Source organism: Octopus bimaculoides, chromosome 21 (assembly GCF_046866305.1).
Source record: "Octopus bimaculoides isolate indiv1 chromosome 21, ASM4686630v1, whole genome shotgun sequence".
Classification (NCBI taxonomy): domain Eukaryota; kingdom Metazoa; phylum Mollusca; class Cephalopoda; order Octopoda; family Octopodidae; genus Octopus; species Octopus bimaculoides.
Window position 1 is genome coordinate 6889552 of NC_142948.1, and position 15880 is coordinate 6905431.

The 15880-nt window shown below is 37.0% G+C and overlaps 1 protein-coding gene across 1 annotated transcript in view; it reads left to right on the forward strand.

Moving 5' to 3' along the window:
- LOC106868096 (phospholipase D1) overlaps nt 1-15880 on the forward strand; it is a 147571-nt gene that overhangs the window by 117826 nt on the left and 13865 nt on the right. The window contains exons 10-18 of the mRNA XM_014913212.3: nt 846-927; nt 2293-2406; nt 4185-4324; nt 6317-6389; nt 7511-7757; nt 9284-9813; nt 11554-11615; nt 13078-13205; nt 13988-14106. Of these exons, the coding sequence (XP_014768698.1) occupies nt 846-927; nt 2293-2406; nt 4185-4324; nt 6317-6389; nt 7511-7757; nt 9284-9813; nt 11554-11615; nt 13078-13205; nt 13988-14106 (1495 nt within the window). The remainder of the gene's footprint in view (nt 1-845; nt 928-2292; nt 2407-4184; nt 4325-6316; nt 6390-7510; nt 7758-9283; nt 9814-11553; nt 11616-13077; nt 13206-13987; nt 14107-15880) is intronic.

Here is a 15880-nt window from a genome sequence, read left to right on the forward strand (position 1 = left end):
GGCTGATGATATGTGCATCTCTGATCACAAGCAGAAGTAGTGGGGAAGCATCATGGCCATGTGTTGAGAGCAATTCTTGGGAGTTTGGATAATTCACCTTTGGAAACATGCGTGTTTCATTCAACATCCTTAACCCTTATTCAGGGATCTTTTCAGCAGGATGGGCTACTCAACCTAAAGAAAATTCTAACTGGGCCCCACCTGCAAGGTCATGTGTTGTTTATTTTGATATCAGATCCCTATATCGCACCCTTATGGTTGTGATGCCTAACCCTAACCCTAACCCTTATCAGATGGGTAGTGATGGTGGGTATACTGGACTTCGTATATTTTACCCCAGTGTCACTTTGATGGCATGCACTGTTTTCTCACTCAATAATAATAATAATAGTAATAATAATAATAATAATAATAATAGGGTCAACTTTGCCTTTCATCCTTTCAGGCTCAATAAAATCTATACCAGTTGAGGTTGATGTAATCAACTAGCCCTCCTCTCCAAAATTTCAGGCCTTGTGCCTTTGGTAGAAAGGATTATTATTATATGGTGGCGGCGGTGACGGCAGTCGTACACAGTGGTGACAATGATATGTGATGGTGATAGTATGTGGTGGGGGTACTGATAGAAGTAGACAATGGTGACTTAGTAGAGCACTCAACAATATCCCACACAGAATTTAATTAACTTCCCCCTGTTCCCCGTGTTGTTGATACATGATTGTAGTCTTATCTCTACCCCCAACTACTGCTCCACTTCTCAACTTAATTATTTTATTACTAACTGAATGTTCTTTTTTTTTTTTTTTCATTTTTTCTTTTTTTTTTTCTTTTATATTTTCCGACAGGCTGAGTCCAGAATTATATTTGAAGCGTTCTGGTGCGGATTTCAATCATTGGCGTTTAGATGTGGTTCTTAAACGGAAAGCAGTGAGTTTCTTCATCTCCGTCATTACCATCTTCATCATCATCACCACCACCACCATCCTCACCATTATCGTCATCATCACCATCATCATCATTACCACCATCATCATCATCATTACCTTCATCATCATCACCACCGCCATCATCATCACACCATCATTGATATTTAGACCTCACTGTAAAATTCCTCCGTATTTTCTTATTCTACAGTACTGAATCCACTTCATCCTATTGAAAAGTTAATTTCCATCCAAAAGCATAATTGTCCCTCCTTTCATTTAAGGGTTGAGGGGCCATGCTTTGAAGCATTCATCCTGAGGATTTATTTGCTCTAAATTTAAAATGAAATTGGATAATTTGCAAATATTTCATAATTTTCATAAGTTGTAAGATTATACAAATAAATTTGTATAAATATTTTATAATTTGGGTAAGATATGCAGATCACATGAATATGATTATATAATAAGTCATGACCATGTGGTAAGAAGCTTGCTTCTCAACCACATGGTTCCAGGTTCAGTCACACTGCATGGCACCTTGGGCAAATGTCTTCTACCTATAGCCTTGAGCTGACCAAAGTGAGTGGATTTGGTAGGCAGAAACTGAAAGAAGCCTGTTGTCACCGTTATCATCATCATCATTTAACATCTGTTGTCCATGCTGGCATGGGTCAGACAGTTTGACCAGGGCTGGTAAGCTGAGGGGTTGCACCAGATTCCTGTCTGATTTGGTATGCTTTCTACAGCTGGATGCCTTTCCTAATGCCAACCACTCAGAGTGTGTAATGAGTGCTTTTACATGCCACCAGCATGGGCGCTAGTTGCGTGACACCAATATCTGCCACGACTATGTTGTATATATTTATATATCTGCATGTTTCTTTGTGTCTGTGTTTGCCTTCCCTCCCTCTGCTTTACAACCAGTGTTGGTATGTTTACATCCCTGTAACTTAGCAATTTGGCAAAAGACAATGATAAACTAAGTACCTAGCTTTAAAACAAATAAGTACTGGGGCTCATTCATTCAGCTAAAAATTCTTCAAGGTTGTGCCCCAGCATGGCCACAGTCCAATGACTGAAACAAGTAAAGGCTAAAAGATATAATTTTGGTAGTATGTGAGATTATAGAAAATGAAATGATATGCAGGCACAACATCAATTTTAGTTCCAAGACCTTTCTGGGTAACTGATTTTGCCAAACCAGTGTGCTGACCAACGTCAACACTCTAAGTTAAACGGCTTCATATATTTTACCTCAGTGTCACTTTGATGGCATGCACTGCACTCTCACTCAATAATAATAATAATAATTGTAATAATAATAATATTTATAATGTCTTTTCCTCTCTTCACCATCATTACTCAGGAATGTGGAGTGAGAGTATTTATATTGCTGTACAAAGAAATAGCCCTGGCCCTTGGCATCAATAGTTATTATAGTAAGAGGACACTGATGAGTCTCCACCATGAAAATATCAAGGTAAGTCTCTTCAATCACTCAACCTGCAAACATTATTGATTTCATTTTTGCTTCTTTTTATCCTTTGTCTCCATGGCTTTTTGTTACTTTCATCTTATATAATTAACTATAGCTGATCCTGTTTTTATAACAATTATTTTTTTTCCCCCTGTTTATTCGGCTCCTTTTTAATTTTTTTTTTTTTTGTCTTTTAAATTCAGCTTACTCTGATGAAATTGCATTCCATTACATTGTGATATCTCATCCTATTATGTAACAACAGTAATTGTAAGTGTGTATGTGGTGGTGGTGGGGTACTTTGAGATGTTGACCCTTAGAAAATATATTAACAGAGGAAAATTCATCTGCATATCATAATCATTCACATCATTGTCTTCATTATGATGAAGATGGAGACAATAATGATGATACATAATGATGAATTACCATTATTTATCATCATTATTATTGTCGTCACCCTCGTCGTCGTCATCATCATCATATTATAATTCTCTTAGTATGTGAATGTTTTACTTCATTATTCCATGCCACACTTCATTATTCCATGCCAGGTTGGCTGTGATTGTTTGTGTAAATATGTATAAATTTGCATATTGTTGAAGAACAACTGGTTCCTTGGTTGTCTGGCCCTTCCCTCTCAACACCACTTGAGCATGATGTTGAAGTCAAACTTGTTATCAGCTGATTAATACTGGTTGCCAAACAATATCATCCATTCTTCTTTTCTAACACAATCAATTGTCTAGACATATTTGTGAAACACTATTTGCCCTTCATTTGTGCTTTTGTTTAATATTTATATTTCTTTTTATATATGTTTTTTTCTTTTTTATGAGTACAGAAGCAGGGGGCATCTTTGAAATTAAACATTCTAAAAGTATTTAAAGTTAATATGATGACGTTTCCCCTCTCCCTCATAAATTTTCCTTCATATGTTTTCAGCCGTATATTACTTGCTTGTCAGTATCATATACTGTCTTTTCATATACATTTTCTCTATTCTTATTATAAATTTACTGTATTTTCCAGTATACAAATCAATGTAGCATAAACAAGTGAACACTTCAAACATTGCTACTATTTTTCTAAAACCTGCTGCATTTCACGTGGAACTTTTGGTTCCTCCTCAAAGTCATCTAAGTGTATAAGTCAAGGGCAAGACATCATGCCAATAGAATTAACTAACACACACACACTAGTTCAGTTCCATTCATTTATTAAATATCCAATTCTTTTAAGTCACTGAGAAGGTTGCAAAAAAGCTTTGACAAAGAAATTGGATATTTAATAAATGAGTGGAATTGAACCAGTGTCATCATCATCATCGTCGTTTAACGTCCGCTTTCCATGCTAGCATGGGTTGGACGATTTGACTGAGGACTGGCGAACCAGATTGCTGCACCAGGCTCCAATCTGATCTGGCAGAGTTTCTACAGCTGGATGCCCTTCCTAACACCAACCACTCCGAGAGTGTGGTGGGTGCTTTTATATGCCACCGGCACAAGGGTCAGTCAGGCGGTACTGGCAACAGCCATGCTCAAAATGGTTGGCATGGTGACCCTCCCTAGACACAACAAAAATTTGTTTCAATACACAAATTCACATAAAGAATCTTGCAAACCAGATACAAAAACGATGTATAAGTCAGCCTATCTTTTTTGGTTGTAAATTTTGGGCTGAAAACTTAGACTTGTATTCCAGAAAATATGGTATTCTATTTCTTCACCTTCAACAATGTATTATTTTCCTTTCTGTTTTTTCTTTAAATTTTATCCTAGGTATTGAGACATCCTGACCACGTACCTGGTGGAGTATATCTATGGGCGCATCATGAAAAGCTGGTTGTTGTTGACCAGAAATCTGCTTTCTTAGGTGGCTTTGATCTCTGCTATGGTCGGTGGGACTGTCAGAACCACAGGTATTTTCATGCATTCTTATCAGGTCTTAGAAAATGTTCCTAGATTACTTGTTAATGAATGTAAGACTATTGTTTAGCCCTAGGTCAGTCCTGGTTGAACAGTGTTATGATCTCGGGTATTCCAATCATGATCGTACCCTCTAGTTTGTTTATATTTTCCAGTTACAGTGTATCTCAAGCTATATTTTCTAACTTGTTCACCTCTTTAACACCAGGATGTGATTTGAGGAAGATTGGTGTTCTACTTTTAGCAGACTGAGTGACCACAGGGAGGCACCCTCAAGTAAAGTTTTAACGAATGTGGATCCAGTTAATAGTTGGCTCCAAATCACTTCACCAAATCAATAATTGCTCATAAGATAGACATAATCTTTACAAACTCTCATTTTTTAGTTGATAAATTGTGGCTGAGAAAGATTTGTCTGCAACAACAGAGTGGCAGACCATATTAGCCATGAAACACATGAAACTGTTAACTTCACTTAAACATGTAATATTTAGTGTCAGTGATTGGTGAGACAAAACTTTTGACAACAAATAATGAATGTTTAAATAAAGTTAACAGTTTTTAAATGGCTCATATATATATTTAATTGTTTTAACTTCAACACAAATCACAGATCAAATCATTAACCAGAGAAGTACATCTCTGAAATACAGATCTATTTTAGTTACTCAGTTTCCAGTTCAAATCTTGTTGAAAGCAATGTTTTATACTTTCAAACGCATACAGCCCTGAAGTATTTTCAACTATCTCACTGAGATATATAAAAAAGAAAACATCAAACAAAATAAAGTCCTTACTGTGAATCACTTCTACTGTTTAATTAAATGCTTGTGTTCAAATGGATGTAACTTCTTGTGGCAAATTATTTATCCATCTTTTTGAAACCCATGGTTGATATATGGAGATAACCTTTTGTTTATCGTTGTGTGAATATCTATAATTATATCGGTTATTATTGGTTTAATTAAAGTAATGAAGTATCACATTGACCTATAACAAAAAATGTTATGGAAATTAAGAGCTTTACCATGCAGAAATATAATGATCCAATAGGACTGAGGTAAACCAAAAAGAGAGAGAGAGAGAGACTGTTGTATTCTTTAATGGGTTTGTTGAAATGTAAGAGCTGCCATACTGGAGCTTCAATGCAACTCTCGTTTCTCCTTAGTTTCTCTTCATGATGGCTCCCACTATCAGTTTACTCTTTTACTCTTTTACTTGTTTCAGTCATTTGACTGCGGCCATGCTGGAGCACCGCCTTTAGTCGAGCTAATCGACCCCAGGACTTATTCTTTGTAAGCCTAGTACTTATTCTATCAGTCTCTTTTGCCGAACCGCTAAGTGACGGGGACGTAAACACATCAGCTGTCAAGCAATGCTAGGGGGACAAACAGACACACAAACATACACACACACATATATATACATATATACGACGGGCTTCTTTCAGTTTCCGTCTACCAAATCCACTCACAAGGCGTTGGTCGGCCCGAGACTATAGTAGAAGACACTTGCCCAAGATGCCACGCAGTGGGACTGAACCCTGAACCATGGGGTTGGTAAGCAAGCTACTTACCACACAGCCACTCCTACACCAGTTCCAAACATCTTTTATACTTTTTCTCTGCTTCTGCTGGAGAGCTGCATAGACAGCAAGGTAACTAACACTAGAATCATTTCACCTGATTCTATGTTCTTGTTGATGCAACAGAGACAGAGGAGGGGGGGATGAAGAAATAGATGAAGCGTAGGAGGGAGAGAGAGAGTCAGAGGCTGAGTAAGAAAAGCAATAGAGAGTAACAATAGGAGAGAGAGAGAGAGTGAATGAAGTGATAGAGATAAAGAGAAAGCAATAAAGAGAGGAAGACATTTGAATGATTCTGTTATTGATTATTTCATGTTTAAGAAACTTTAAATTGAAGATATTAAAAAAAAAAGATCTTATTAATTTCTCAGATTTTATTAATTTCTCATTTTTTTAACAGGCTTGATGATCTTGGTTCCATAGTCAATGCCAAAGATGATCAGAATTTGTCAATAGTTGCAGAAAATAAAGATGTATGTATATTATGTTACCATTTTAAACAATCCTACTCTTTCAGGTTTTTCATATGGCACAGATGTGTGTGCGTGTGTGTGTGTGTGTGTGTGTGTGTGCGATTGTGCCACGGAACCTCTCAAAACTAGATATCAATGTTAAAGCATTGTCTAAGCCTAATTAGGTTGCCAATGAAGAAAACCAAATAATATACACACACACACATATTCATACATACATTTATATATATATATAGATTAGAGACAGGTATTCTCTGTATAGAAGACACTTTATAGTGTTCAAAAGATTTAAACTTGAGCAGGTAAGAGTAAATGTAAGGACAAGAAAGTCGATATACAATTTACAATTGTTATTTTGGACCACCAAGCCCCCAGAAACAGCTGTTGGATTTCTAAAACTCTTATTCAACCCTTTAAATTCCTGATATCATTTCTAATCTGTGTAAACATATATATATGCATATATATATATATATATATATACATATATATTATTTTTATTATATATATTTATTATATATATATATATATATATATATATATATATATATATATATATATATATATATACATATACACACACACACACACACACATATATACACATGCATATATGGCTACAGGGCAATCACCAACAATAAACAACATGAAATACAGAAACAAATGAGTTCAATATGCAAACAACAAGAGAAACAAATGGAAAACAGAACAAGTAACACAAAGAACGACCCTTCATCTCTTGTCGGCTGTCTAACTACTCCTCATTTCGAGCATTGAACGACAATATGGGTCATCAAAGACAGTTGCTCAAGTTGTCAAGTTTAACAAACAATTGATACATTGTTTAATTAGCACATTAAACAAACAATCAATTAATTGGTTAGATATTTAACCAATTGACTGGCAATGAAGAAGTGATATTGAACCAGTGCATGTGTTTATTATTACTGGTGTAATGACCCTCCCAAAACGCAAAATTTGTTTCAACACACAAATTCACATCAAGAATCTTGCAAACCAAACATGAACATGAAGTAAAACATGAGGAATTATTTCTTTAATTCATGGAAATATTTTTTTTTAAATATGATGTTATCGTTTTGGTTCTCTGTTTCTTGCAGGAAAATTCTTCACAGGAAAATACATCATCGACTTCCTTGTGGACAAATTCTTTGGAAAATGAAGCCACTGTCAGCAGCAGCAGCAGGAAAGAGGAAGACTCTGTGACTGTGATAGCCAAGCTGCAACCCGGTTATGGTGAAGATACTGTTGATAGTGCTGATCACGAACCTTCCGAAATAACACCTTTGCCTATTAATGACGTTGGTACCTGTTCAGCTGTGACAACAGTAAAAAACAAGAAATCAGGTAAATATTTTGGTCTCCTTTTCAATGGCATCAGCAAATATTTTCACTTGTGGACTGTCTTTATAATAAACTCATACATTCACTTACACACTCCACACTCTCCCATGCTTACTTACTCATGCATATACTCTCACTCTTGTATTCACTCACATAACCCCACTCAGTCTTGAGTGAGTGGCCGTATGTGTCAATAAAACTTTAAAGTAAATATTATGCAAATAAATATATTTGCTATATACATCTGTGAGTCAATGACACACAAAACTCCAAAGTCACTGCTAACCTTTTTCTTCATCATCATCATCATCATCATTTAACGTCCGCTTTCCATGCTAGCATGGGTTCGACGATTTGACTGAGGGCTGGTGAACCAGATGGCTACACCAGGCTCCAATCTGATTTGGCAGAGTTTCTACAGCTGGATGCACTTCCTAATGCCAACCACTCCGAGTACTTTGATTAAATGTATTGAATAATGATATTTGAATTAATGGTTGATTATTTTTATATATAAGTATATATAAAGGCACACACACACACACACACACACACACACACACACACACGTACATTTATATATATATATATATATATATATATATATATATATATATGTGTGTGTGTGTGTGTGTGTGTGTGTTATTTGTTTTTAATGGTTGAACTCAAAGCAGATAAAGCTACAGATAATAGCTTGTAAGTATTGAGTTAAAAAAACCCTTTGGATAGAAAAAAGTGAAGTCTGCCTATGACATGTTTGGAGACGATATGGGTCGAAGCCCCTGGACAGCCTTCAGCTTTTCCTATCCAGAGAGTTTTTTTGTTTTAATCCAATATTTATGTGCAATTTTTTATGGCTTTATCTGTATCAAGTTCCAATGGGAAAAAAAAAATTATTTCATTTCTGTCAAAGTTTCAAAACTCTTATGATATAAACAATATGTGTTTATATGTATGTAGTCCAATGATAGCCAGCATGGAACGTGGGACATTAAAAGATGCTTATGTATTTATCATCATCAGTCTTCCGTACTGGCATGGGTTGAATGGTTTGACAAGACCAAGTAAGCCAGAGGACTGCATCAAGCTCCATTGTCTGTTTTGGCATCATTTCTACAGCTAGACGCCCTTCCTATGTGTGTGTGTGTGTGTGTGTGTGTGTATTATCCAAAATGTGCAGTATCATGTATCCATCACAGCTGATCTTCCCAATCGGTTTTGCACTAAAAATACAATGGAGTGTGAGGTAACAATCCAATTATATAACCTTACACTCATCAGAGTTAGCCAATATGGAAGAGAATGTGGACTAATGCACATATATATTTATATACACACATACACTCACTGATACATATCTACATGTATGCACACACATTCTCTCCTCTTCCACCTCCTCTCTCACATGCTCATGCTTTTATTCTTTTGTTTCTTTTATTCATTGTGGCCATGCTGGAGCACCGCCTACATACATTTTCACTACACACTCTTACTAACCTATGCATATACACATGCATTTTGTTTTTCAGTGGAAATACATGGTTCTGGAGATGCCAAGAAGGGTGCAATGAGAGGAGCCCACAAACATGACCATTTATGGAAAGACTCGTCACTGAACAAGACCATCTCCAACCACGATCCAAAGATAGTACTCGGTCGCAGTGTATCGATGAAAACAAATTTTCTAAACGACACTGTCGATAAGGGAGGAGATGCTCGCAAATACATGAGACATGTCTCTCTGATGGATTATCCAAGCAAAGATTTATATGAGAACATTCTGGAACGATACAACTGTTTAGAGAAAACACAACTGATCTCATCTGCAAGAGATTCTGAATCCCAAGGTGGGAATTATGAATCTATCGGACTCACCAATTTCTCAGGCAGTACACAAGTTGACAAGTCATTGAATGCACGTCGACGATGGCGACGATACAGAAATGTGGTCAAGCTAATTACAGTAGAGAATGTCAATGTGACAGTGAAAAACATTCCTGGTTTGGACGAGATGTCGTCAAATATGAAACCGTCAACACCAAAGTCAAAAAGACGATTTGTAAGTATTTTTTAGTTTTTTACTTTCTTCAGTCACTAGGCTGTGACCAAGCTGGAGCACTACTTTGATGGGTTTAGTTGAACAAAGTAACCCCAGTATTTATTTATTTTAAAACCTGGTACTTATTCTGTCAGTCTCTTTGTCAAACCACTCAGTTATGGGTTGTAAACAAATACACACTGACTGTCAAATGGTGAAGGGGACAAACACAAAGGCATCACACACACACTCACACACACAAACATGCACGCACACATGCATGTGCACTCACGCATACATATAACAGACTTCTCCAATTTCTGTCGACCAAATCCACAAAGAAGGCTTTGGTTGGCATGAGACTGTAGCTGAAGACATTTGCTCAAGGTACCATGCAGTAGGACCGAACCCAATACCATGTGCTTGGGAAGCAAACTTCTCACCACACAGCCACATCTCTTTGACTTTTGTGGATAATTATCATTGACTTCTGGTCTTTTTAATTCCATTACAAACCTAACAGAACTGTGATCAATAATAGTGTTTCTAACCATGACCACCCCAATCATTATCCAAATATGCTATATGTAGAACTTCATTATCTAATGTGTCATTCCTTATTTTAAGACAAGGTGTAATTTGAGGAAGATTTGGCTATGATTTCTTGCAGGTTGAGCAATCATTCAGTGATTCCTTCATTGGTTTGAGTAAATCTTGGTGAGAGTTGAATTATATATTTCTTTCTACTATCGGCACAAGGCCTGAAATTTCGGGGAAAGGGGCTAAGTCGATTACATCGACCCTAGGGCTCAACTGATACTTATTCCATTGACCCCGAAAGGATGAAAGGCAAAGTCAACCTCATTGGAATTTGAACTCAGAATGTAAAGATGGACTTTAATTGCTGCTAAGCATTTTGTCCTGCATACTAACAATTCTGCCAGCTACATGCACACACACACAGACACACATACACACACACACACGTGTTACCTGTTGTTGTTGTTGTTAACAATGGACGTTATCAGCTCAAATCAAACATGATTTAGCTTTTGACTACTTTCTCTGATGGGTTCTAGTACATCTGTTCACTGTGTGCAATAAGCTCGTTAGTATTATTTTTATGATTTGTATTTGTCATTAAAGTGTTTTTCGATGTTAATTAGTATAATTAAAGGTGGAGCTGTTAATATTTTGTTGTGTTTTTTTATGCTTTTGTTTCTCTTCAATGAATATCATCTTCATCATTATCATCTAACGAGGCTGCTAATTACCAGTCGTTGTTACTCTGGAAATACTAATCATCAACATCATTGTTGTTATCACCATTATCATCATCAATATTAATATCATCATCAACATTATTATTGTCATTTTTATAATCATCATCATCATTCTCATCATAATTATCATTGCCATTGTTATTATCATCATCATCATCATGTTGTCTTCATGAACCCCATTATACTTGTTGTTGATACCAGTTGGCCACATGTTACTACTGTCCACCTCAAACAATAACCACCACCACCACCACCACCACCACCATCTCATTCTTTCCTAGTCTCACCATTGGCTATATCTGCCATAAACACATGGAGTCCACATCTAACAGTAAAGACATTTTCCCCAATATCATTCTATCAATCTTAACAATACCCTTAATGCAACTCTAAAACTTAAACCAATCATAAAATCCACATTTTTTTATGCCACTGTTTCTTGCAAACAATCGATTTTATTTCTTGATCTGCATATCAGATGCCAAGCTACATATCAGATCGGCTGCCTGCGAAACAAGAATCAACAGAAACTAAAGAGAGGTATGCTTACTCTTTCACTTTACATTTCGTGACAGATGTGAGGAGTGTCTCTGTGAACTTATTGCTTTACTCTTTTATTATCTGCTTCTTAGTTTACATATTCCATTACAAAACTAACAATAAAGCTTGGATGTGATCACTCAGCCTGCTAGAAAGAGCAGCTAAATTTCCTGCTTGTCTTAAAGAAAAAAAAAATATAGCTAAGATTTCATTGAATAATGCATATTAAAATACATGAAATGATGGTCATTTGTGGAATGTTTTTGATTATTTATCTGCTGTATCGGGGCTGATCTGGGGCTAAATAACAGTAAACAGAAGGGAGTCTAATTAGATAGTTAATAGAAGTGGAAGACGGGTCAAATATGTAAATCTGCTGGATCAGGATTGAATTGGGTTAAAAAACAGTCTTTACACACACACACACACACACACACACACACACACACACACACACACACACACACACACACAACCCTGATCACATCCCAGTATACTCTGTAAAGTGATTGGGTGTTAAGAAGAGCAACCAGCTGTAGAAACCAAGCAAAACCAGACTGGAACATGGTGCAGTTCCCTGGCTTGCCAACCCATGCCAGCATGGAGAACAGACTTTAAATGATGAGGATGTCAAAGGGACTCTTTTTTTCAAGTGATGGGCAGATTGTATGATATTTGTGTGTGAAGTGTATTGTTGCCTGGTAATGAAACATGAAAATTGAATGTAGAAGATATACAAGGGGTGGAAAGAATTGAGGCAAGCATGGTCCTTCGCTGGATGTGTAATGTTAGTATGCATGAGCAATAGAGCACAAACTACTTGAGAGAAAATCTGGATTATAAGAGAATTTCCATGTAGTGTGAAAGAGATAAGACTGAGCTGGTGTGGGACATGTGATGTGTACAGTGGATGATGACGGTTGGTTATAGAAGGGTCCAGAAATCCAAGTGGACGGAACCTGTGAAAGATGAAAACTAAGGAAAAACATGGGAAGAAAGTCTATCTCAAATAGTAGAACTTTATGAAAGACATGAAAAAAATATTTGTGAGAAATGATGAGATAGTGTATTGGGGAAGAGATGTCTGGACCATCAAAGGAGGGGCTTCATGAACCAGAGGGTCATAAGGCTGGTTTCCTGGACCCTGTGGTGTATATATTCTTCACCTTGATGGGACACTGACTTGTCACAGAATTACCAATTTCTACCAGCTGAATAAACTTTTGCAATGTGAAATGAAGAACACAATGCATCACCTACACCAGGAATCGAAACCACAATCTTATGATCATGAGTACAACACCCTAACCACTAAGCCATGCACCTCCACATGCCTAAACTATGCAAGCATGAAAAGGAAAATAGAAAATGAAAACAATGATTAAATTATCTTTATCATTAATTATAATTATCTTCATTTACCGTATTCTATTCCTCATTCTTATCTTCCCCATTCTTTCAGCTCCAATGATGATTCTATATCAGAATCTCCGCCAACTTCACTGCATGGTGCTTCTAAACTATGGATTGGTAAAGACTACTGTAACTTTATCTTCAAAGATTTTGTTGACCTTGAAGCACCTTTTGAAGGTAAGCTTTTGTGCATGTTACCATTGTTGTTGTTGTTGTTATTGTTCTCCTGCCCCACTCTTCCTTCTTACTATTACCCATCATATTTTACCTTGATAAGAATCAAGTCACTCACAGTAACTGACATTAAGTAAAACAACCTGTTGTTGTTGTTTCCTCAATCAAGCAGACATGTGATGAAAGACATTCTAGCTGTGGCCAGCCAAAAAACTAATTGATATTGGCAGAATCGTTAGCATGCCAGGCAAAATGCTAACCAGCATTCTGAACTTAAATTCTGCTGAGGTCGACTTTGCCTATCATTGTTTTGGAGTCAATAAAATAAGTACCAGTTAAGGCACTGGGGTCAATGTAATCGAGATATTCCCTCCCCAAAATTTCTGGCCTTACGCTAAAATTCAAAACCAATATTATTGGCGGGAATATAACATTATTGGATCCAAACAAGAATCCAGTCTTCTGTGATACAATGGCACCAATATTAAATGGTGATGGGAATGGGAGGGGTTACATTAGTAGAATACTTGTAGTGTTAGATCCATCCATTCAGATTCTGAATTCACATCCCACTGGGGTCTACTTTATCCTTCATCCTTCCCACATCAATAAAATAAGGTACTGGTCAAATACTGGGGTCAATCTAATTACCTGTCCCTTCCACTCAAATTTATGTTGTTTTGTCTGTTCTGTAGATGAGTATTAGTGATATGTAACTTCATCTAAAATATTTGAAAGTCTCTCTAAGAATTCATGGAAAATCTCTGTTCTTGTTTTCTTTTCAGATATGATTGACCGCACTAAGACACCGCGGATGCCCTGGCATGATATTGGAATGGCTGTCTACGGCAGCGCTGCGCAGGATGTTGCACGCCATTTCATTCAACGTTGGAATATGATCAAAGTGAGTGACAGACAACAAACAGTTTATTTACATTCTTTTAGCTCAAACATACACACACACACACACACACACACAGAGGCTGTGTGGTAAGATGTTTGCTTCCCTACCACGTGATCTCAGGTTCAGTTCCACTGCATGGCTCCTTGGACAAGTATCTTCTGCTATACACCCAGACCAGTCAAAACCCTGTGAGTGGATTTGGTAGATGGAAACTATATAGGGGAGTGAAGCACTTGGACAGTACACTTCTAAGGAAGGGAACCACAGGAGCAGGGAACCACTAGGGTAGTGAACCATTAAGGAAGTGAACCATTAAGATAGTCAACCACTAGGGTAGTCAACCATTAAGGTAGTAAACCAGCAGGGTAGTCAACCAGTAGGGTATTCGACCACAAGGGTAGTCAACTACAAAGGTAGGCAACCACTAAGGTAGTGAGCCACTAGAGTAGTGAACCACTTGGGTAGTGAACTACTTGGGTAGTGAACCACTTGGGTAGTGAACCACTTGGGTAGTGAACCACTTGGGTAGTGAACCACTTGGGTAGTGAACCACTAGGGTAGTCACCCACTAACTGATCAGATGTTGTTCAAGCTCACAACATAGGCTTTATGAAATATTTATTCCATACACTGATTTCAGTCAATCTGTCTACAGGAAATTGATATCCGAGTTTTCAAGGAGCCTTATCTGTTATCTTCATTAAACTGTTTTGCAATTCATCTCTCCAGTGGGTAATTTTTTCACACATCTGTTTAACCATCCAATTTCAGATATCAGAGTGAATCAGAGAGCGATAGAGAGCTTTTTTTTTATCTAGCTTTTTTCTTTTTTTCTTTTTTTTCTTTTGACATTTTTACTTTATTACATTACAACATTTGTGGCATTATGAACATCCCTGTAGTTATCTGAAGATGTATATATATACATACATTGTTCTACATATCTTCTTACTTAATGCAGATATACTACTGAATGCCACAAAACTGTGGTATGTGTCTTGAGACGGCATCTTATACAGATGTATAGTGCTAAAAAGCACAGAAGAACATCAGTAGCAGAGGTAAAGCATCCGACAGCAGGTGTAGAATTGCTAAATCATGATTTCAGTTTCATAACACTCAAAGAAGCAGAAATATAGATTTAACAATTCTCCCACCAATGCTTGATGCTTTTTCTCTTTTAATGATATGCTTCTCTGCCTTTTAGTGCTATATATCTATATGAGAGGCTTTCTTGAGACAAATACCAGTCTTGTGGCTTTCAACAGTCCATCTACCTTAAGTAAGGTATACAGAATGCTATTTTGAACTAATACTGCTTCCATCTTTAATAACATATATAGTATATATTCTTCTACTTGTTTCAGTTGTTTGACTGCGGCCATACTGGAGCACCTCTTTTAGTCAAACAAATCGACCCCAGTACTTATTCTTTGTAAGCCTAATACATATTCTATCGGTCTCTTTTGCCGAACCACTATGTTACGGGCAAGTGAATACACCAACATTGGTTGTCAAGTGATGATGGGGAGGACAACTACAGACACACACACACATACATATATCTGACAGGCTTCTTTCAGTTTCCATCTACCAAATTCACTCACAAGGCTTTGGTCTGCCCGAGGCTATAGTAGAAGCCCAAGGTGTCACACAGTGGGACTGAACTCAGAACTGTGTAGTTGGGAAGCAAACTTCTTACCACACAGCCACACCTGCACCTATATATATAAAGCACCCACTACACTCTTGGAGTGGTTGGCATTAGGAAGGG